The sequence below is a fragment of the Heliconius melpomene genome, chromosome 20 (assembly GCF_056956725.1).
Source record: "Heliconius melpomene rosina isolate 202511_hmr_F chromosome 20, ASM5695672v1, whole genome shotgun sequence".
Lineage (NCBI taxonomy): Eukaryota > Metazoa > Arthropoda > Insecta > Lepidoptera > Nymphalidae > Heliconius > Heliconius melpomene.
In genome coordinates, this window is record NC_140408.1 from 12,070,566 (window position 1) to 12,095,099 (window position 24,534).

The 24,534-nt window shown below is 32.1% G+C and overlaps 1 protein-coding gene across 2 annotated transcripts; it reads left to right on the forward strand.

Annotated features, from left to right (window-relative positions):
* The first annotated feature begins 4,228 nt into the window (after positions 1 to 4,228).
* On the forward strand, positions 4,229 to 24,396 carry LOC146528036 (putative fatty acyl-CoA reductase CG5065). 2 transcript variants are annotated; one of them, XM_085204026.1, is made up of 13 exons: positions 4,229 to 4,436; positions 16,363 to 16,568; positions 16,991 to 17,148; positions 17,511 to 17,601; positions 17,981 to 18,126; positions 18,552 to 18,661; positions 19,049 to 19,132; positions 19,425 to 19,533; positions 20,168 to 20,244; positions 20,581 to 20,743; positions 21,328 to 21,478; positions 21,938 to 22,044; positions 23,029 to 24,396. In XM_085204026.1, the coding sequence occupies exons 2-13, from the start codon at positions 16,371 to 16,373 to the stop codon at positions 23,117 to 23,119; spliced, it is 1,485 nt and encodes a 494-aa protein (XP_085060152.1). In that variant the 5' UTR covers positions 4,229 to 4,436; positions 16,363 to 16,370; the 3' UTR covers positions 23,120 to 24,396. The 2 variants fall into 2 exon arrangements, with proteins under 2 accessions (XP_085060152.1, XP_085060153.1); XM_085204027.1 differs by lacking the exon at positions 23,029 to 24,396 and having other exon boundaries at positions 21,938 to 22,048.
* Positions 24,397 to 24,534: the final 138 nt, after the last annotated feature.

A 24,534-nucleotide genomic window follows, 5' to 3' on the forward strand; every position in this document is an offset into this window, starting at 1 on the left:
GCTGCTAAAGTTATCTATCTATCTATCTAGTCTATTTTCGATATATTTTCGTCGGTACTAATTATCCCCGGCACTTTCCCATATCATCTTAATATATGTAACCCACTGTATCTGTAGAAGAGTAATGTGTTATTAAGAAACTGTTATTTATTGTTATTTGAATACGCGGCCAAAGCCGCCGGTAAAAGATAGTATTACGATGTCCATAATTTTATACTCAATGATTAATAACTTTAATCTTATCATTTAAAATATTTTTTTAACATACAACAAAATTTTTAAGGTTCCGTACCTCAAAAGATAAAAAGTGAATCACCTACCTGGAAAATTTAATTTAATTTCGCCTGTATGTGCGACTGTTAAGATAATTTTCCTCTAGATCGCGTGCAGGTAACTAGTTGAAATTAAATCAAATATCTAGATTTACAATCTCTTAGTGCAAAACACGTGAAACTCCTAAGTTCAAGGCAAGCAAAAGATAATATTGTTAATGTAGTGTTAATGCCGCATTTCATAAACCAAAACCTATATAGGGCTTAAAATTATGAAATATGCCAAGATTGAAATTTTTCAGTACAGTTAAACAGAAATATCTAAAAATAGAAATTTATAGGTACATCACAGAAAAAACCTACATAAAAACTTCAATTTGCAGTCAATTTCATACACAATAAGTATTTACCTGCAAATCTAATTATGTGAACTTTGTTATAAGTACTACTCGTTGATCTTACTTGACTTACTTACGTGCGATTGGTACAAAACCCTCAGTGGGCGAACCCAACTCGCACTTGACTGATTTTTTACATTTTATAATTAAAGTAGCTTCCTTTAAATTTTTTAGTTTCCGTATGAAATTTTGAAACCAAATGTATAAAAGGGTTCTATTATTATTCTTAAGTTACGTAAAAATAATGTCAAGGCAGTTTTATAATAATAGTTTTTTCACCTTCATGCATTTCCCTTAGTTGTAGTATGATCCGGTGGGCTCCTTAGTAAGTACCTTTTGAGTGATATTGGCGGAACTTAACCCTGTGATTTATTTACATTACACGATTGCACGACAACGTCAATCGATATACGATAAACCTAGTTGAAACGTCTGAAATTAATAAGTGCGACCACCGATATAGAACAAGCAAAGTAACGTTCCAAGATAGTTATAATTTTTAACAAATAAAATCGACATTCCATAATATCACCCCTTTCGATAAAAAAAGAATCATCAAAATTGGTCCCGCGCGAGTTGGGCACGCTCATCGAGGGTTCGAACCGATTTTTAATTTCGAGAAAATACTTCAATCCTGACATACAGACGGACACTATCACCCACGATATCATATTCAAACAAGTTTGTAAATAATATTATTATACATATCCAAGAAAGTTGCAAAAGATACGCTTTTATGCTTTCGACATATGACACTATAAAAATAACTATTACTATTCATTATTTATTTATGTACTAATTTATATCTAATTGCATACTAAAAAACTGTTATGAATAAAGATATTGTAGCTTGTAGACTTGTAACTGCTGCCGATCCACGCGCGGCTTCGCCCGCTTAAACTTATTGTATTTATTGTAACCAAATTGTACAATTTTTTTACTTAAATTATAGTTTATATAGAGATAGTAGAGATAACAGATTGCAATATATACTAAATCTAACAATCAATTTACCAATTGAATTGTATGTTAATAAATAAGATTAAGTACACATTTTGAAATTCATCATTGTTAGAAATTACCTAAATTGCCTACTGAAAATTGATTATTTTACTAACTTCGCGCATGCCAGTAGGAGGAGGCTAAACAGAGGAACCTTTTTTTAATTAGACCTCGTATTCTGTATACAGCAGAGTAGCAAAAGGGAACCTAGTGTCAGGTTCTAAGGTTCCGTTCCTCACGCACCGAGAAACTCAATACCACGGAGAAATGCAATTAATTTGAGTATATTTACTCATAAATATAACAACCTGCTTATATTTTTATTGTTATGTCTTATACTTTATTTAGTTTTTTTTTTTACACTGAATTGCACACATAGTAGAGTAGGCAAAGGGAATCTGGTGCTAAGATAGTCAATTCTCCATTTTTCTCTATATATTCAAGATATTACGTGATGAGTGGTGGAACTGAACGCTGTTATAACTACGATAATGACACTTTATTCACAATTCAAATACTTATAATTGACAAAATACTTGTTCACATGATTTATTGACCCTTCGTACTGTTAATAATTTGTTTGTGGTTTTTTCTTGTGTCCTTCCCTAAAAGCATAAGCTATAACTGTATAAGTACATACATTGCTTAACAATCACAGGTCGTAAAATGTAATTAACTATTGCTCAAATCGCTAAGCCGTCGAGTAATTGAGCGAATTGTGGCTTTTAATTTACATGTAAATATGGTTTGTATGTTTGTTTGTATGTATATTAATCGTTTAATTAACTTTGTAGTGGATAAATATATTGAAAAATAATTCATAACATTTTTTTATTTATTCCACAATCATAGGCAGATAGATACCATTATGTGTTGAGTGGCGAAACTCAACGCCTCACTTTACTTCACTACTAGAGCGAGGAAACGAAAATATGAAAAATATAATTCTCTTCAGTGGGAATCGAACTGAAGGCTATCGAACCGCTACGACGGTTTCTAATAACTTAATAAGTAATAACCGAACTACGTACATACATAATGACAATGAAACTACGTATACATAAAAAGGCGATTAGTGACGTGACTCAAACGTCTTTAACGGAAAACCCCCCGTCATTAGGCTATGAGGCCATCGTGGCGCAGTAAGCTGTAAATACGACGGTTGTGAGTTCGATTCCCGCTCGGGGATAAGAATTATTTAATATTTTCATTCCCTCGCTCTGTCAACAACGTAAAATGCACCATTGTATCCCATTGTATATAGCAGGATAAACAGAAGGAAGTAGTGTTAAAACACTCTATTCCACATCCGCTGTCCAATTTTGGAGATATCGCGTGCTAATTGGTGGAACTTAACGCCGCGCTTATCATATTAGTTTCATTTACAGTCAGACGCTTTGCTGCTGCGTTACGACGGCCTGATTCAAGATCTGTTATACAAAGAAAACATTAATAAATATTAATCATATAAGGATTTCATATTAGATTTTTTTGTCGTATTTCGCAGCAGGATAGGCAGAGGAAACCTAGTGTCAAGGTAGTCCCTATTTTCGTATCATTGCGTGTTGGTAGAACTCAACGCCGCAGTTAGTCAATTTACCAGAGCGAAAGAATAAAAATTATTCATTCCCTCAAATAGGAATCGAACCTATAATCGCCGCAGTTAGCCGCTGTCCCGCTGCACCATAACGGCTTCGGGCTACGTATTAATACTTTCTGTTGTTGAATCATAGTATAAATGCATTAAAATAATTTACCATAAAGGTATTTTCCCTATAAATAAACCAATTGCGACATTAACTTCCGTTACCTAACATGCAATATATTTCTTTTTATTCAGCTTCACGCTGTATCCCGTATATCGCAGGGTAGGCAAAGATAATCTAGCGGGAAAACATTCCGTTCTTCATGCATCGTCAGAATTCAAGATACATAGAACACAGAACAGAGGCAGAGTACTGGAATGCAGATTGAACCAACCGTTCCATTGAACGACAACTGCCTGATACATGTTTAATTAATAAAATAACAAAAATTGCTTACAATTATATTATCTTAGCCTAATACATGGTTAAAAACATTACGCTTTCATATACCAAGTGATACAAATGTTATAGATTTTGCTAGGAGGTATCAATTACACGAGTCTAATCTCAAGTGGTTTACTAGTAATCTCCGAAAAAGATCCACTATTCAGATCCTGGCTCCATCATCACACCAGATCGATGATACCATATATCTAAGCTACGTATAACTGTGATGAAGATTAAAGAGATTCATGAAGATACAATCATTATTATATAGCAAGGTAGGCTGAGGGAACATAATCCCACTCCATTCCCCACTTTCTGTCAAATTTCCTAGATATTGAATGTGGAGTTGCGGAATTTAACAATTTGCAGACAGAATTGAAAATAATTTCCCCCGAGTGGGAATCGAACCCACTGCCTCTGCGCCACGACGGTTTCAAGGAAAAAGAATATAATGTAGGTAAACCTATTTTATATAGCTAGTCTTAAACGTCAGTCATATCGTGTTAAGTATGCTAAAGTATCACTTATTAGTTCAGGTCATTCTGCCTCCAGACACTGCACGTTGCGGACGAATAAAATTATAATTATAATAATTATTATAGAATTATAGAATCATCGTCGTATTCAAATATTATATTATAGTCATAATAAAAAAAGATTATAGTGAAAAAATAGTGTCGATTTCTTTTATAATTTTGTATGTGGTTTGTGATATAGTTGTAATTCTGAGGGTAAGTAGATTTTTTTATTTTTTTATATTATTATATATTTCTTTTGATATGTGAAATTATTTTTAAAAATCTTATTAAAATACTCGTATGTAGTACGTTCAAAATCTATAGATATTATTTAGATGATGCCAGCATATTATTATCTTTATAAATATAAAAACACCTTCTTTTACTTACCTTCTTTCAATACATTTTTCATATATTTTTTTAATTATTAATCAAATTAAATATAATTGTAAAAAAAAAAACAATCTTGTATAAATTACGCACTTTCCATTATTACATTAAATTTTAAACTTTTGAAAGTCACCTTATTATTAATTAGTTAATTAACATCTTAATTATATTATAATTATTGAGTTACTTCACAGTCATTATAATCATATATAATATATCAACTTGAAATGTTTGTTAATAGGTTTTTTGCCTACTTTTTGTAATAGTGTACAATTTATATTTTTTTATTAATATCATTGAGGTAAAATTATTAAGATTAAAATTATAATTATTATATTATACATTTAATGACGGTATATAAAAAAATTAAGTTAACCTTGAAATATGGTGAAATTTTGATCGTATAATATTTGTTTTGGTAAACCATTTAAAAGTATACGTATGCATTCACGTTGATTGAGATATGTTACGAAATTTCATATCGAGTGAGTTGGGGATAGTGCGATCAGTTTCAAAATTAAAATAAATAAATATAAAAATATAGAATTGTGTTTTAAGTAAACGAAATAGACTTTCGGTATCTAAACAAAGCACAAAACAGTTTCAGGTTTTCCTGTGTAACACTCTAAACTGAGGGCATCTAGATCTGAGCACCATAATTTTTTTTAGACATTCCATGTTTAATGACGGAATTCAACGCCGCATTACGTCTACCAGAGGGGGAAATGTAAACAAATTAATTGTTATCATGCCTCCGAATAAGGATTTAATCAATGAAAAATTAATATTAAAATTAAGAAAAAAAGCAAAACAAAATTAAATTTATCAAAATAACGCTAATATTACCTCCTTTCCTATAAAATATAAATTAAAGTAATTAATTTCAAGTGTCCAAATAGCCCCGTTGTTCCCATCGGCGATGGTCTCAAGGCGGATCAGTTTATTGCGTAAAAACACGTTACAATATTTTAGTCATGACTTAACAATAAGTTGGGCCACCAGCAGAAATACCCATACATGTTGTTGCCCTTGATTTTGCCTATCTGTTGGCACACTAAAGCTTAGATTTCAATTTAATTACGTTACATCGTGGGATAGAAAAACATCGTGTTAATTAATCTGATATTTCTGTACGTTTCCAAGATTTAGCGAGTTTAGTGGTGGTTGAGTGGGTTCACGCTTTACACCGCGCATAGCAGAGTCGGCAGAGGGAACCTGGGAACCTAGTGTTAAGACACTGCGTTCCCATTGAGATACTTACGTTCCTCACTTTACGCCGAATTGTGAAGGCATTGTTTATTTAGTGGCTGAAGTCTACGACACACTTTGTGTCGTTATCAGAGCGAGGAAATGTAAAATAAATAAATATTTCAGTTCCGCATATTTATTGTCATTGTTATTTCATTAATTAAAAAATATAAAAATCTATAATTAATTTAAAAATATAATAATATCAAAATAATCTATACAAGTATAGTATATACATATCATTAAATTGTAACTGATCGCAGCTGTGCATTGAAGATATATGAGAAAATTAATAGAAAAGAAAATATTATTGGGGGCATTTAAACATGTAATACAACACAAAACAATGATTTTCATCATTTTTGTTTGTTTTTCAGTTTTCCTTTTAGTTTCCTTTGTGATTTAAATCCAATAATTTAAGACATTTCCCTTCCCCGGTGTTTGTTTTATTTATTTCGGTTCGTAAATAAAAAAGCTTTACTAATATAAAGTATTTTGTTCGAAAAAATTGCTGCAAAATAATTATTTGTACGAATACTGTCTGTTCAATAATTAATTAGAGTTCAAAGGTAATTCAAATTAATATGCATTATACAAATAATTCTGTAATTCTGTATTTTTAATATAAGCACCTAAATGAAGTCATTGTTGCCGTGTCTGAAAACGCGATGGTTCAAGGTTCGATCCTCGCTCGGGGTTACAATTATATTTTACGCTAGTTTTGACCCATCGTTTCTCCCCTCTAGTCGCATGGAAATAATTAAGAATTGTTTTTGTCACATAATTCATTTTAAGTGTAATATTTATCGATAAATCCAAGACAATTCAAACCACTAGTTCCTGAGATGAATGCGTTAAGACAAGCAAACTATTAAGCTTTACAATATTTTAATAGATAGATTATTTTAATTTCTCCGAATGTAATACAAATCTAGGTTAATTCATAACCGGATGACCTTAGCTGCGTCACGTGTAAAAACATATAACTATCTAACATCGCGCTATTGATTGCGAAAGTTTGAAATTTGCTGTTAAGGTGAAACTACCTGCCCTCAAGCCTCTAGGCTTAGATGACCTTGTTGAAGTGTTGAGGTCGTAGGTTCAATTCCATTATGTACATTTCTATTTTTTATATATTATACTAACCTCCCGCTCGCGGTTTCACCCGCGTGAACTATGCTATTATTAATTTCTGTCTTCATGGCTACGTCCTAGTGACGTCCGTGCAAAAACTCCTAGCATTTGTAGTAACGAAGTTTCATACAAAGTTTCGACCCCAAAAACAATCCCTTAGAAATTGAATATTGCAAATTCCCGTCTTAGCGATCACCTACGTCCTATAAGTAACTCCTATGCAAAAATTGAGATTCCTAGCACTTGTAGTTTCTGAGATTTCGTGATGAGTGAGTGACCTTTCGATTTTATATATATAGATATATATAGATATTCTTATACAGAGATAACCGAAGCGTTATTTGTTGTTGTATACAATATTTTTTAATGTATAAAAAAATGTTTGAATGAAAGATAGATGTAATTTATGAGATGTAATTTATGTAATTTATGAGATTCTTTCTGTCTTTTGTTATTACAAATATTTTTAGATTAAAGAGATACTGCGGCGTTGTGCTCCGTTATTGAATATTGTCGAAAAATGGGAGAACGGCGTATCTTAAAAAAAATTTTCGGACGTTCAAATTAAAAAATAAATAATACGTAAGGGCGTTAGAGGTTAATGGATAAGCATATAAATTATTTAAGTAAATAATAAAGAAACTAATGGACGTGACAATTTTTGTTTACTGTGGAAATATTTACTTGAATAAGATAAAATGATACTTATACGAGTTAAGTATTATAGTGTTTTACATAGTAAGTCAGTCAGTCATTTAAGTTACAATGGAACACGTAACCTAACGCCTGTCTTTGTCATTCCGTATTGGAATTATACAAATAATTTAAATATGAGGCCGCGAAACACGACGGTTGTGAGTTCGATTTCCACCTAAGGATAACGTCATTCAAACAAGCACGTCGAGGAACAAAGTGTCTTATTTTTCAATTTTTCAAAGTTTTCTACACAATTTGGTTTTAAACTAGACCTGCATTATTATGTCTATACTGAAATCTTCAAAAATATTAAAATTTTGCCTAGCAGCGACAATATGCGAAAAATTCTAGAAAAATCTTCCAATTTAAAGTCAACGCACGTTTGGACAGACGAACAAACAGCCAATGTAAATATACACATAGGATTTACACTGTCATGGTCACTATATTATATAATACCTACTTCTTTATTTAACTTAATAATTTGGATTGTATCATATTACGTTTTTTTTGCTTCACGCTGTATCCCGCATATAGCAGGGTAGATAGAGGGAACCTAGTGTTAAGATACTCCATTTTCACGCACCGCTATTGCAAGTTAAATGGTGGAACCAAAGCGAGCAAGTGAAATTATGAATTCCTCCCAGTCCTCGCTTACAGTCCGAGGCTGCCACTGCCACAGGATGGCCCTCATACGGCGGGGGTCACTCAACACGCAATGCCTCCTGAATTCGGTGGAAAGTGGGGACAGGAAGTGTCTTCTAACACTGGGCTCTCAGGTTCCCTCTGCCTACCCCGCTTTAAAAAACCTATCGCAAGCACGAACACTTTGAATCGTTGCTTTTTGATAGTTAATACGTATCGTAATTATAATACGAAAATGACCGTAAGTTTCAATAAAATTTACATTTTGTTTTTCGTTGTGTTTACATAAATTACGGGGTTAAGTCCCGTCATTAAAAAAACAATAATTCAGCTTAAATAAAAAGCGAAAAAAAATGTATGAATATTCCACAAGTTGATCTATTTAACATTAAATTAAAGGATAAATAACTAAAGACCGGGTTCAGGGGCACCAGCGTGTCTATACAAAATACGACATGCCTTTAAATAAATTTAACCCAGCGGGATTTGATATAGCGCCGGCTGGTACCATCTAAGATTTGGACAGTTCTCTTTCAAAATTTTGTTTCAAAAATACTCTTTTGATTCGAAGCCGCTACTTTCGTAATACATGACAGTGACATTCATACGTAACCCGCTATTACATACAAAATTGGGCAACGAACTGGTATTTTTGATGAATTAACGAATTTAGTTACTACATATTAAACATATGTGTGTCAAGATCAGAATTTATATTAAAGGGTTTGCACAATATCTCTCGTTTTAAATTTAAAAAAGCAATTTCACGCTGTATCTCGCAAATAGCGGGATAGTTAAGGATAGGTTTTACCTGCGACTTCCCGCACATAGTAGAATAACTAAGAAAAGTGAAAACACTAGTCACTGTTGTTTGATTGTTTGTATAGTGGTTTACAGCCTTTTCGATAAATGGACTATGTAAATCCAAAATATTTATTCACTTCAAACCAATACTTCCTGAGATTAAAGTGCTCAACCAATTAAACTATTAAATTAATTTTTTCCCATAAATATGTTTAAAATATTTTATTATTCCATTTATATAAGATCTTGATAGCGGACAGTATTTTTATCAAAAATACGGAAATACTGTGGTTTTGAACCCCATTTTATATTAAAAATAAGTCAATTTAAACTACGCCACTATGACTTTTCATACTTGTATGCGCTCTAAATGGACAGAAAGAGTGTCACATCACTAGTCAGTATTTCATCATTAAATGAAATGCAACATTCTAATAAACTATGACACGTGAGTAACAAAATCAAAAGATATTAATAACACATTAATATTTAATATTAGAAAAAATATTTTAATGTGTTATTAACTATTTATTTAATTATTTTCTAGTAATAAGATATTCCTTATCCCACTTTTCGACGCATTGAGTGAGTGGCGAAACTCAACCTTGTTACCAGCGAATAATACATTAATAAATAATAATCATCACTCTGATGGGGAATCGAACCCGCAATCATCGCATTTACACACTTGTATCACTGCGCTACTACGGCCTAATAGATTATTTATTTTTTACAATAATAAATCACGATGACGCTTCAAAATAATTTATTATTGAAGAATGACCTACATAACTGTATGAACTGTGAAGTTATTGAAATGTAAGCTTATTAGTACAGTGGTGAGTTCTAAATTTATATAGATATATAATTTAATTAAATAAAAAATAAATACCTACAATAATTAAATTAATTTAGTTAAATAGTTATAAGAAAATGTTTCTAATTAAACTAAAATATAAAGAAACATTAAATCTACGGCGTTAAGTTCCACCATTCAAATATAAATTACAAATATAACTCCCCCGTGTGTGTATTGAACCTGTAACCATGTCATTTACAGTCAAACAACTTATACTGGGCCGCGATAAAGTTTTATATATTATTTTTATAGCTTCACCTATATACTATATATAGCAGGCTCTATTAAGGCATAATTAAGTGGCGGAACTCAACGCCGCGGCGGTTCACTACGCCGCGGTCAACTTATATATTTAGAAGTTGTCATAATTGAACTTGTATTACTTCTATTGTATTAACATAGAAGTACAAAAGTACTAGTAACAGTATATAACTATTACGGCAAATTCCCACGCCCTACTACCGCTACCGTTTTGTAAGCAATGCTAAGGAAAAAACATGACTGTATGAATGTAAATCTATGTAGGTATAGATTAATATACTAATATAATAAAGCAGAACAGTTTGTTTGGTTTATCGAGCTAATCTCAGGAACTGTTGGTTCGAATTGAAATATTATTTTTGTCAATTTATTAAGGAAAGCTATATCAAATTATAATAATCATTACCTGGGGTACTAAGAAAGTTTGATACCTACATTACGTACTCTTAATAATTTTTATTGGACAACGCACACAAACCACATACTTATACGCATAGATTCACGCCTTATCCCTAGCAGGGTAGCCAGAGAGAAAAGAGCGCCAAACGCTCTTCATCAACCTCCTTCATACATGCCCTCCGGCTATCATGCTTTTTCTTCCTTCCTACCTTTCTCCAGTATTCCTACCTTCCTACCTTCCTCCACTGTGTGTTCGATGTTCAGTCCAGATCTAACTCTGCCTCTCTTGAAACTCTTTTTTCCTTCTTAAATCTTTTTCGCTATTCTTTCATCACAGCTAAGGCACAGTTAACTCTGTTATCAGTAGAAATATGCCTAGCACATCCACAACACTGATTCTAATATCTTTCCACTTTGCATTCCGTCCTTTCTTCGTTTCCTTCAGATACCTAAACCTTTATTTTATTCGCGTTCAGGCTTACACCATCATTTTCATACCCGCCTTTCAAGCCACAGGTAAAATATAGTAATATAACAAGGCTGAAGAATTTGATTGTTTTAACGCGCTAATCTCAGAAACTCTTGGTTCAAATATTTTTTTAATGTATTGGATAGTTCATTTATCGAGGAAGTTCATTCAGTCCACCATTATCATCCAGTCCATTTATAGGGTATATGGGAGCATAACAACGATTAACATAGCGTTTACCGTTGCTATGTAACCAACTGCACCTGCGGTCGGAGGTATTTCCGGAATTTAGAATGTCTTGAGTCATACACCATTTATCGTTAATTCCTTTTGATGAAGGGGACGAAGCCCGCTGGTGAAGAATGATAGAGAAACAATAATAAATATTTTTATTGTAGTTCGTAGGAGGATGTTAAAATTTTGTGAGAAGGGTACAACTGTTAATATAAAGGAACAGCATCGCTGTCAGTTGCAAATACAAAGTGCGGCGTTAAGTTACGTCAATTAAGAAGGAATGTTTTCTATTGGTGCGCCATCTCTCAGCCATGTGGATAAATAATGAAATGTTTTTAGGGGGACATAATTTTAACAGATTTTCATGAAATTCACGAATATTATATTATACTGTTTAGCCCATAGCAGGGTGGGCAGACAACCTGGGAACCTAATGTTTAGAACACATTCCCCAGTATCGTTGAGATTGACCTTTACCTACTTTCCGCGGAATTCTGGTGTATCCAACGCCACGCTTTGCCTCGTTACCAGAATGGAAAAATGGAAATATTTAATGTTACATTTCCTCGAGTGGGAGTCGAGCCCAGAAGCCTTGCAAATTTGAATCTATGCTTGCTTCTATTCGTCTGGCGATTCAGTTAACTTAGTGTCTCCTATATAATTATATTCACATTCCATCGCTAGATCATTAATTGTCTCATACGAGTAGTTTTATAGGTAACACCTCTATAGAAAGACTGTTATAAAGTAACTACATAAAAATGTTTTTGCTCAGTATGTATACATTTTATTTAATAGTATAGAACTTAAGATTTGGTTTGGTTTAATTTTAAGAACTATTGATTCGAATTTAATTTTTTTTTGGATTATAGTCAATTTGTCCAAGGAAGAGGCCGTCGAGGCGCAGTGGTAAAAGGGTGTGACTGCAACGCAACGGTTGTGGGTTTGATCCCCACTCGAGAAAATGAAATATTTATTTACATTTATATTTTCATTTCTTCGCCCTGCTATCGAGGCAAAGCTCAGCGTTGATTTCCACCACTGAACACGTAATATCTCCAGAATTTGCCGGAAAGTTGGTAACGGAGTGTCTTAACACTAGGTTTACTCTGCCTATCCTACTGTGTGCGGGATACAGCGTGAAGCTGATTTAATTTAAAAAACGTATTAATTGAAATTTAATGCCTATCATGGCTCAGGGTAACAGCGTTTCACTGTAAAGACGATGATTATTATTTATTACTAGGTTCAATTTCCAAATGAGGAAAGTTTAATTAGTATTAAAAATAATTTCCCCAATCAGGCTAAATTAATTTTTAGACCTTAAATTGCACTCAACACACAGTATTTCGGCATAAAATGGAGAACAGTATCCTAACACTAGCTTTTTTATCCTTTCCTGCTCTACGGGATGCAGCGTGAATATGACGTCTTTAATAATAAGTCGTTGCAACTCAGCTGCCATACTTGATTCTTTGTTTACTTAGATATACGTACTCATACATACATACAATACAGTTGTCATGTATCAAGGGTGTTGTTCTCATAAAACGTGTTTAACATGTCAATACGATTTTATAAATCATATATATATATATATATATATATATATATATAAATTTAAATTTAGAAAAATTATTTATTTCTTCAATATAGAATAGGGAAAATTCTCCGATAGATTCTCCGGAGACTGACATGCAGTGACGATTCACTGTATGTGATTACTACATAACGATGTGCAGATGTTAAAATAAACATAAAAAATATATATATTCATTGGTAATGACGCAACTTTTAATAGTTATCTAACGTAATGCCTCTCTTGTTTGCATAAATAAACGATTTAAACGTACGTACGCCCATATATACATATTATATTTTTTATATATATATATATAGGTAGATAGACGATTATTGTGGTCAGTGTTGCTCAGTTAGCCAAACAAAACAATGTTTAAAATGTTCGGACGTTGGAAGCGAAGTGTCTCAACACTATGTTTTCTCTGACTACGCTGCTGTATTCTTTTTTTTCCCGCCCAATAACAGCAGTGTGGCAAAGCGCGGTGCTAAGTTCCGTGACTCAAGTCGCGATTTCTCGGATTGCGGCGATGCGTGGAGAACGGATTGTCTTAAATTAAAAGAACTGCTGTTAAGACTCTTAACACTTTTTATTGAAACTTATATAGAAAATGGTATGATAGATGTTTTTGTTAGCTTCAAACTCTATCCCACGCATATCAAAGTAGGCAGAGGGAACCTAGTGTATTTTTGTTGGTGTGTTGAAATAAAAATATTAATTATTTCAGTGCCCTGAGTGCGTCATGACAGGCAGTGTGATAGATATATAGCAAAAACATTAATTTAAGCAAAAATTATAAATAATTACCTACTTTAATGACAGTGTAAAGTAATATAAAAACTTTATTATACTTATCATTATAATTCCGTTTCTTTCATCATATTTCATTATTTTCGATTAATGATAAAAGTCATTTGAATAATTGAACCAATATAAAACAAAATATATTCCTTATAATATTAATATATACCTACTATATATATTCTATACTAATATTATAAAATTAAACTTTGCTTTGGTTGAACGCGTTTAATCTCAGGAACTAATGTATTGGAATTGAAAGATTATTTTTTTGTTGAATAGTCTATTTGTCAAGGGAAGCTATGCAAATTATATGGCTTAAATTGTTTCGAACCGATTGTATGTACGGTCGGAGTCTCTCTCTATCTCAACTCTTATTTACTTTTACTTTTAACCTTTACTTTTTCTTTAGGTAAAACTATTCTTGTCATCAAAGTCAAAAGTTAAATGCTAATTTGTGCTAATAATTAATATTAACACTTTTAACTTTACTCGATTTTTTGCTTACTAATTAAACGATTGTTGTTAAAAAACAACAAATCATCATTAAAAAAGTCATCTTTTAATTAATAAAAATATTAATTAAAAGATTACTTTTAGAAATAGGCCCTCGTGTCGCAGTCGGATAGCGCATGAGTGTAGCGTTGATTCTGGGTGAGGAAACGAAAAAAGAATCGAACCCAGAACCGTTGTATTTAGGGAACCTTGTAGAACGTATATACGATAATAAAAACTTCACGATGTAGGCAAAGGGAATCTACTATTACGACACTCCGTTCCCCACTTACTTCCGAATTGTGGAGGCATTGCCATTACCAGAGCGAAGAAATAGGAATATATATACCTAATAGACGTAAATAAATATTTTACTTTCTCGAGTGGGGATCGAGCCCACAACTGTCTCGTTACAGTCACAGCCTTGTGCCATACTCGATAATAAATTAATATATTTATGTAAAAAAAGTTAATTACTTGTTTCTTTAAGTATTTTTTTATAGGATTAAATATATAATATAATTAATAAAATAAGTTTAGTATAAATTAATGGAATATTTATTTTTTCTTAAGATTACAAAAAAAAATTCTTCGCACGTCATTGTATGGCGTAGTGATTATTTACCGTTCGCCAGTTTGTTAATGAAATATTACCGCCTACCAGAACTCTTCTTCTTCCTCCTGGCATTAATCCCGGCTATTGCCAGGGTTTGCCTTCCTACTCAACCTACTCCACTTTGCACGGTCTTTTGCGTCCTCGGTGGTTAGACCATTGGCTCTCATGTCCTGCATCACGACATCTAAGCAGCGCTTCCTTGGGCGTCTCCGGGTGACCTAGCCGGGAGGTCTCACTTACCGCCTACCGGAACGAGCAAAATAAAAAAAAATAATACAATAAATAATAATTATTCCCACGAGTGGAAATTGAACCCCTAACCACCGCATCTAAGTCACTGTCACTGGTTTATTACCTCATGGTTTCGTCATTTCTCATTTCAATATTTGTAAACTAAGCGACAAAGTATTGTAATATGAGTTGCTACATAGTATATCCGTTATTGGTTAATATAAATAAACATAAATAATCATAAAATGCTTGTAAAATTGTGTGAAATTCAAATAAAATATATATTCTATAGTTCTATACTAATATTATAACGTTGAAGTTTGTTTTGCTGAACACGTTTATGTCAGGAACTTCTGAATGGAATTGAAAAAATATTTCTGAGTTAGAAAGAAGGTACCCAAGGGTTCCCTTTGCCTACCCTGCTGTCTGCGGGATCCAGTGAGAAGCTGATTTTTTTTTGAGACATAGAACTATATATAAATGCAATGTGTCGAAAATTGGGTCTTGTTAACCGAGCGAAGAAATAAAAAAAAAATTCCCAGAACGGGTGTCGAATTCACAACCATCGCACTTAGAGTCCGACTCTGTGCCGCTACGCCACGATGTTATAGAACCCACTACAACTTTAATAGTCTATTTAAATACCATGTAATCATATATATTATATCTTTGCAATGTGAATGTGGAAATTTAGGAAAGAAATGCCAAGGCTTTTTGTTCTTACAACATATTTTGATACACACGTAGTAATGTTGGCCCTGGTGTTTATATTTTGGTTAGATTGGTTTTTGGTAAGATAGAGCTTGCAGATTCAGTTCCCATCCAGTACAGAAGCAGAGTATGCTACTCAGCAGGCAATGACTCAACACTACATTCCTTCTTCTATATGCTGAAATTCACACTTTTAAACTTCATATTTTTATGTAGAAAAAGATATCATGCATAATTATGACGTATGTTTTATTTGACCATAGATAGAATTATCGTCCATTAATATCCGTTTTTATGTAATATATGTACAAATAATAAAAAAGTACAGATAATTAATATAAACTTATTTATTTTTTAGCAAAAAATAACCTTAAACCTCTTCTATACATTATGAAAAACTTATAAAATTTATATATTCATCATGCAATATCTTGACAATAAGGCGATGTGTGTATAACGAAGTGTCTTATCACTACATTCTCTCTGTCTAATTTGGAAACGAATTGGCTACATACATACGCAGATACAGAGTGAAGCTAATTAAAAATAATAATTTGTTTGTTTCAGAACACAAAATGGCGCCATCTATTGGCGTACCAGAGTATTATGTTGGGAAAAACATCTTTATAACTGGAGCTACAGGTTTTATGGGAAAAATTTTAATAGAAAAATTACTAAGATCGTGTCCAGATTTGAATAAAATATATTTTTTGATGCGACCGAAGAGAGGACAGAGTGTTAAAGAACGACTTGATGATTTTATTAACTGTAAGGTAAGTTTAAACTGTTCAAAGTCAAAGTTAAAGTCATAGTCAGATTTAGGATCAGAGTCAAAATTGAACTCAGATTCAGATTCAGAGTCAAAGTCAAAGTAGAGTTAAAATAATTTTCTTCAAAATAAAAGTTACATGATTTTTTAATGTTAACATTTGACCATTTGATGGTAAAACAATGTTACTTATTTCTGCTAGTCAACGATAGATGGCGCTAATAGACCACACAATAAATATAACAAATTGCAGAAGAGTCCATCGTGGCGCAGAGGTCCTTCACTCTGAAAAATAAAGCCACAACACGGTGTTGAGTTCCGCTGCTTATGACGCAATGTCTTGAAGTGTCAAGCCTCCCTCAGTGTACACTATTGCGGGATGAAGCGTGAATCTAGAAATAAAAAATATTATTATTTAAATTGCAGGTTTTCGACAGCCTCCACGACAAATCACCCAAATGTTTCGACAAGTTACACGTAATATCTGGAGATATACTTCAAGATGACCTCGGTATTTCCATAGAAGACTGGGATTTACTCCAGAAGGAAATACAGATTGTCTATCATTGCGCTGCTTGTGTACGGTAAGTTGTATTTCAATTTTATATTTATTATTGTCAGAATTTTCATTTTCTCCGTCTACAACACTTCATATATGTACAATGTCTCGAAACTTAGCGCAAAAAGTTAAGAATAAAACACCTAGGTTTCCTCTGCCATGCTATACTAAATGCAGGATATAGCGTAACGGTAATTTAATTTAATTTTTAATGTAAATTAGAAGATTGACCATAAATTTGGGAAGGAGAGAGCAGAGTACGTCAAACCCACCTCAAAATAATCTGATACCTTAGAGCTTTTAATAAACATTAATAAGCCCAAACAGCGAGTAAATGAATATAAGTTATTTCGTATTATAGTAATATTTTACATATTTCCTTTTTAGGTTTGATATGTTTATACGAGATGCGGTAAACATGAACACGCTGGGCACTATGAAAGTATTGAAGTTGACTGATGGAATGAAAAAACTTGAGGTAATTGTTAAAACTAATATTTACAAATGTATGAAAAACTAGCGACAAGTAGCCTAAATAATTAAAATGTATAGTCTTTCAACTTCCTAATTTTTAGTATAATTTATTTTTAAAATATTTTTTTCTACCCACATTTTTATATGTTTGCAAAGTACCAACATTTTAGGGATAGGCGAGTTGGAGCCGCCATAGTCACTGTGTTATACAGTCAAATACTGTATTATTGCTGAGTTAAAACTAACATTTTTTATTAAAGAAATAGTGTTATATATTAAAATAGATTAATAGTGGAGAACGGAGTGTTTTAGCCTCCGTCCAGCCTGTTTACCCCAAATACCTAACTAAAAATATACTTATTAATATTCTTTCTTCCACTCAGGTATTTGTCCACGTCTCCACAGCGTACTGCCGATGTGAAGTGCATACGTTAGAAGAAAGGTTATATCCGGCGAATCACAGACCGCAAAATGTCATGGAATGTATCAAATGGATGGACGATGACTTGCTTAGTTATTTACAACCGAAGTAAGTTAATATATTCATATATAAACAAAGGATTTTTTGTAGGATTATTTTATAGGATTTATCCTCAGTCTGTCTATATGCTTGTTCGTATACGTGCGTATCTGTAAGTTTTTTTTTTTTTTCAAGAACGTGGTTGTTACTCTATACCTTATAAGTATTTTTGATAGATAGATAGATAGATCTTATTGTATAACTAACGGAAAAAGCCGAAAATTGGTAGTATGTAGGAAAATCGGTAATAATACCTTTAGCTTCAGTAGAAACATAGTGCTAAGACACTCCGTTGTTCATTTATTTTTTTAAGAAAAGAAAATATTTAAAGTTCTAGACTGGGAGTTGCCAAGACAGCCTCAAAAATAAACTTTATAATTTTTTTTATTTTATAATTAATTTCATTGTTAATTATTTATTTCTCTATTTTACAGACTAATAGAGCCTCAACCTAACACGTATGCATACACAAAATCTCTGACAGAGGACCTTGTATCACAGCACGTTGGAAAATACCCCATAGTGATCGCGAGACCATCTATTGGTAACTATTATTTTAAAAGAAGTTGTATTACCCTAATTTTTCTGTAGACCATAAAGGGTTAAATCACGTTACCGTTCCCCTAGAAATTTTGGGACATCCTATGGGATCAACATCCATTTGGGAGAATGAATTACTCTTATTTCTCCGCTCTTTATTGAATTTCGTCGCTTAATAGACAATGTCTCGAAAATTGGGCAGGCAGGATGCGTCATCAAACTAAGTTCCTCTGACCTATCCTGCTAGTTGCGGGATACAGCGTGAATTTGAAAAAATCAAAAAATTGCATCATGGTTCACTTAGTATGTCTGATTTCAATAGATGTGGGTCCAAATTTGTTTAAGAGAATTAATAATATTTCTTTATATCTATATTTTTATTTTATTCCAGTGATTGCTTCACATAAAGAACCTCTACCTGGATGGGTGGACAATATGAACGGTCCTACTGGTCTGTTAATTGGAGCTGGCAAAGGTAAGTTCAAATGAACCTTGCTTCATTAGTGTTTTCTTAGTTTTACGCTATTTATCCCGCACATAGCAGGATAGGCAGAAGGACCATGGGGACCTAGTATCAAGAAACTCTGTTGAATTCTGAAAGTATTCTGTGCTGAGTCGTGAAACTCAACGCCGCGTCGTTGCCAGAGGATATGGAAACTGGAATATAATCTCAGGAATGACTAGTTTAATTTGGACATCTTTTCGTGTAAGCTAGATCATTTATCGCCATAATCTATATGATAAACCTGAATTTTTTTTTTTTCCAGGTGTAATACGCAGTATGCACTGTAACGACAGCTACTTGGCGGACGTGGTGCCGGTCGACATTGTGGTCAACGCGTGTATACTACTATCATTTATTACAGCTATGGAAAAGTAAGCTATTTTGTCATTTTTGTAAAATCTTAGTCAAATAGCTTAATGAATAAAAATGGCTTAATTAAATTAAGAAGATTTAATTAAGCCATTTTTTTACTCAAAATTCATAAAATGTTGGTAGTTGACCCTACGTCCTATAACTAAGCTATCACCAGCTCTGAAGGCATTTCAGCTGAGAAGAACACCAACTCAATTTATGTAACCTATATATTATAGTTTTAAAAAAATAAATATTTTTCTGGAATAGGACCGAAAGGAAACAGTTGAATGATGAAAAAAATCCTTTTGTTTACTTTAGAAAACAGCTTGAGAGCTGTAAATTAATAGTCGACGAAGTATATGTATAAGACTAAATATATTTTTAAAAGAAGCCACAACGGCACAGCATCTGACTGTGAACGCGACCGTCCTGAAGTCTTTTCCCATTCGGGGATTGGTTTTCAATTATCATTGACTTACACTGATAAGACGAAACATGTTGAGTTTCGCCAAACAACATGTAATTACTATAATGTTGGGAGATGCGTGAGGAAGTGATTTTCTTAGCAAGAGGTTCCCTCGGTTTCCCTGCCCTGTTACTGAACATAGATTAAAGCGAAAAAATAAAAAATATATATTTATATTTTTTCAGACCGAAGGAAATCAAAATTTGTAATATAACGCAGTCCGGATACAACCCAATAACTTGGGGAGAAGCGTTAGATATGGGTATGTACTATTATAAATTAAATATTTAATATTAAATTAATAAATTAGTTATAATTAAATTTAATTATAATTAATTTATATAAAAATTTAATTATAATTAAATTATATTTATTGTTAATAGTTAAAAGTAATATTAGGGAGCAATTCATACAAAAAAGTCACATTTGTTATATGGGAGCCTCCTTAAATATTTATTTTATTCGTAATTCTCAGTAAATATATCATCTGTGAAAATCTGTGAAAGTAAATTATTATAATTTCTATCAAGTGATGTGAATAATTTAGTTTCTTGTAAAATAGAATGTAAAAATAATGATTTATATCATTTATTCAAAGGTCGTGTCCACGTCCAGGAATTCCCCTTCTCCGTCTGTCTATGGTATCCTGGGGGATCCCCTAAAAGTTCTAAGGTTCATCATTTAATAGCTGCCTTCTTCTTTCACCTGTTACCAGCTTACCTTGTGGATATGATGTGCGTTTTAATGGGGAAGAAGACTTTGTAAGTTTTTTTTGATTTATTAAGAAATAGTTATAAATTAAACTAAAAAAAATATTTTAAAAAGATATTTAGATGAAATTCGATGAATTTATTATAAAGTAACATATTTCAATTTCAATGCCTAACTGATTATAAACACGACGGTTACGGATTCGATTTCCCCTCCGGCGAATGAGATATTTTCATTTCCTCATTCTACTCATTTGTTACTTGCCTTGAAAAACCGCGGTGTCTTCAAAAGTTTACTGCAATTTTTTTAAAAGTTTGTATATAATTGTAAATACTGTTCATTCCATAATAAATGATTATAATAAACTATAATAAAAAACTGTAGTTACATAAATGAATAATCTTTTTTTATTCTAGAATAACTTACAAATACTTAATTGAAATTAAAATAAATTAATTATTCACAGAATAAAACATGAAGTGTTAGTTTCAATGTCAGTTTTCAAATAATATCCTACTAATATTATAAATGTGAAAATGTGAGGGCGGATGTTTGTTCCAATCGCACGCAAAAACTACTGAACTAATTTGGAAGAAACTTTACAGTTTAGTATATAACTATATATTTTTTATAGCATGATCAAAATTCAAAAGCGAGTGAACTACGGTCTAGAAGTACTTCAATACTACACAACCAAAGAATGGTTCTTCAAGAACGACTACTTTAGATCGTTACCGAGCTTAGTGTCGAAGGCTGATAATGAAACTTTTTATACGGATGTCCATGTGAGTGTTTCTTTTTTAATTATAAAAATAAGTTAATAATCTGTCATTTTTTTAGCTACACGCTGTATGCTGTATACAGCAGGGTATTTTTAGGTTCCCTATCCCTATAGGGAACCCAGAAACACCCATCACACCAACGAAAATTAGGCGTTGCATGAGAAACAGTGTGTCTTAGGTAACACTAGGTTCGTTCTGCTTTTCTTGTTATGCGAGAAAAAAACGTTACCCCCAACGAAAATACCCATATGTTATTATTGTGTGGATATGCGCACAAAATTACTATAAAAATTTGTATCGATTTTTTTTCCTTCGAAAGGTGACTTAATCGAGTGTTCTTAGCTATGATTCAAGAAAATATGTTCAGCCGTTTGAAGATTGTCGACGTTTTTCTAAGTGTATATTTACTTTTTAGAGCTTTTTTGTGTCGCAAGTTTTTAATAATCAATTATTATTCCTCAGGATATCAATTGGAATTCCTACCTAAGAAATTATATAAAAGGAGCTCGAGAATATTGCTGTAAGGAAGATCCCGCTACTTTGCCACAGGCCAGGCGATTGCAAAACCAGTAAGATTTTTTATCAGGCTGATCGACTGATTGATCTTAGAATCAAATTTACACGCTGTATCCCGCACAAAGTGGGGTAGCCATAACCTGGAAACCTAGTGTTAATATACTCGGTTCCCATTAACACACTTCCCTCCCTTATTTTCCACCGAATTCTGGAGACATTGCGTGTTGAGTGACGAAACTTACTGCCGCGCTTTGCCTTGTTACCAAACATTTCGCTCCCTCCAGTGGGAATCGAACCCACAATCTATCGAGTTGACAATCACACGCTTGCGTCCGGCACCACGACAGGGCCATACGAATTTATTATATAAATGCAAAGGGATTTAACTCACTATTACCAACTACCGCTTACTGTACTACAAGCAAAACAACAGGTTTTACAACTATTTATTCACCAATTAAGTCTGACTGAATTACACACTGTATTATAATTTGTTAACTGCTAATAATATACCCCAGATTCCACCGTTTATTTTTAGGGTTCCGTAGTTTTTAAGGAAAAAATGAAACTCTTATAAATTCACTCTGTTGTCCATCTGGCTGTCAAGACTCTTCATCTCAGGAACTTCCAGTTGACCTAGAATTATGAAATTTAGTAGCCAGCATCTATAGGTAGTAGAGTTCAGGAAAAAAATTAAAACCCATAAATTTGTGGTTAAATCCTAAAAAATAAAACCCTTAAAAGGGAAGCAAAATTTGGTATTAAAGCCGCTAGTTCAAGTGAGATATCAGATGAAGGGTCTTTGGCTAAGCTAAGCCTGAATTTCAAAAAGCTTTTTGTACGGAACTCTCGGTGGGCAGACCTACTCGCGCTTGTCCGGTTTGTTTTATTAGACAAAAAAAACCTAGAAATACATATTATTATCATTCTCCTCAGTGGATCGAACCTACAACCATCGTGTATACAGCCTACTAATATGATAAATTTCTATATTATAAAATAATATATTTCATACTAAGGATTTTTTTTTGTTACAGATTATACTATATCGACAAAACAGTACAGTTCGTCGTCTACACTTTGATCGCTTATTTTATATATTATTATATTATAAGATTTTTTAGTTAATTTTAATATTATAAGCTAGATCAATAAAATAAAATAAATTTAATTAAGGGCTATATTACTAGCTGATAAATTTCTGTTAATTTATATGATATTTATATTATAGAAATTCATTAAAGAAAGGTTATGATTATGTATTCATTGATTTAACAGGAAGTTATCAGACGGTTGTAAAAAAAAGGGTTTTACTCATTTAATTGTATTTTTTTAGTGTTTCGGTGTAATTTGTATCTATGTATATAAACACAAACTAATATTCTTTGTTCTTGTTATTCTGTTCATAAAATATATATCAATATTGTGTAAAAAAAAATCTCCTTTTTTATTTGTTTTACTGATTTTTTTTTGTATTTTCAAAGCTGCTATACTCAATTGTCTATTTATATACGTATATTTTAAAACATAAATATGATTTCCATGCGGGCTTCTTTGATTTTAGAATAGCACTTTTTAAAACAACTTTAGCTTCCTTCCTTTTTTGAAACACACTGTACATATAAAAATAAAAACAATAATAAACTATAAATTAATAAAAAATCTTTACTTTATAATTATTTATGAAATAAGTATTTTATTCACACACTTAAGTAATAATTTATATTTTCATGTACAAGTCCTATAAAACTGTATAACAAATTCAATACATCTTGATAAGAACGTATAGCTTAATTGTCTTGTCAACTCTTAGACATAAACAAGAGGCCCAGGTTCATATTCTAGTATGTTACATTATAAATAATATTAATTTTATTAAATAACTTTAAATAAGAAAAATCAATCGAGTTTGTTAAATATTAATTTCTTTTCTCATTTTAAATGAAACTTTAAATGAATGGCGCCGTAAATGTAATGTCAAAGTAAATGAATGTAAAAATAAATATAATTATGACATGTGGACATGTTCAAACCTTGTTGTTAAAAACTTTAAAAATGTGTTTTGGTTTGTTAAATAATATAATTCAGATTTTTTTTATTTTAAATAATAAATTTAATAATTGAAGTCATAATTAATATAAATATCGATATGACATGTGGACATCTATGTTATGTATAAAATATAGTTGCTTATACAGATGTAAACAAATAATTAATAAAATAATTTGGCTTGATTACTGTCTTGAGGTAGCAGACGAAGTCACGGCCAAAGATTAGTTTTAGTAATAAATATGAGTTACTACAAACATTTTTTTTTTGAAATAATAATAATATGTAAAAAAAATTATATATATGATAATGGTATTTTTGTGTTACAAATATATAATATGATGACTTTTTATAAAGTTTTATTTTTTAATTTTAAATCATCCAAACATTTTTAGTACCAACTTCACCCTTTACCTATAGCTGGATAGTCAGAGAAGAATGGAGTGCCAAACACTACGGTTTCTGCATATACATGTACGTCTTTCGCCTCATCC

Excerpts from the sequence above, each read along its gene's own strand:
- LOC146528036 (XM_085204026.1), top strand. The coding sequence starts at position 16,371 with ATGGCGCCATCTATTGGCGTACCAGAGTATTATGTTGGGAAAAACATC. Across the intron at positions 18,127-18,551 it reads CTTAGTTATTTACAACCGAA|ACTAATAGAGCCTCAACCTA; the intron begins GTAAGTTAATAT and ends TCTATTTTACAG. Across the intron at positions 20,245-20,580 it reads GGGAGAAGCGTTAGATATGG|GTCGTGTCCACGTCCAGGAA; the intron begins GTATGTACTATT and ends ATTTATTCAAAG.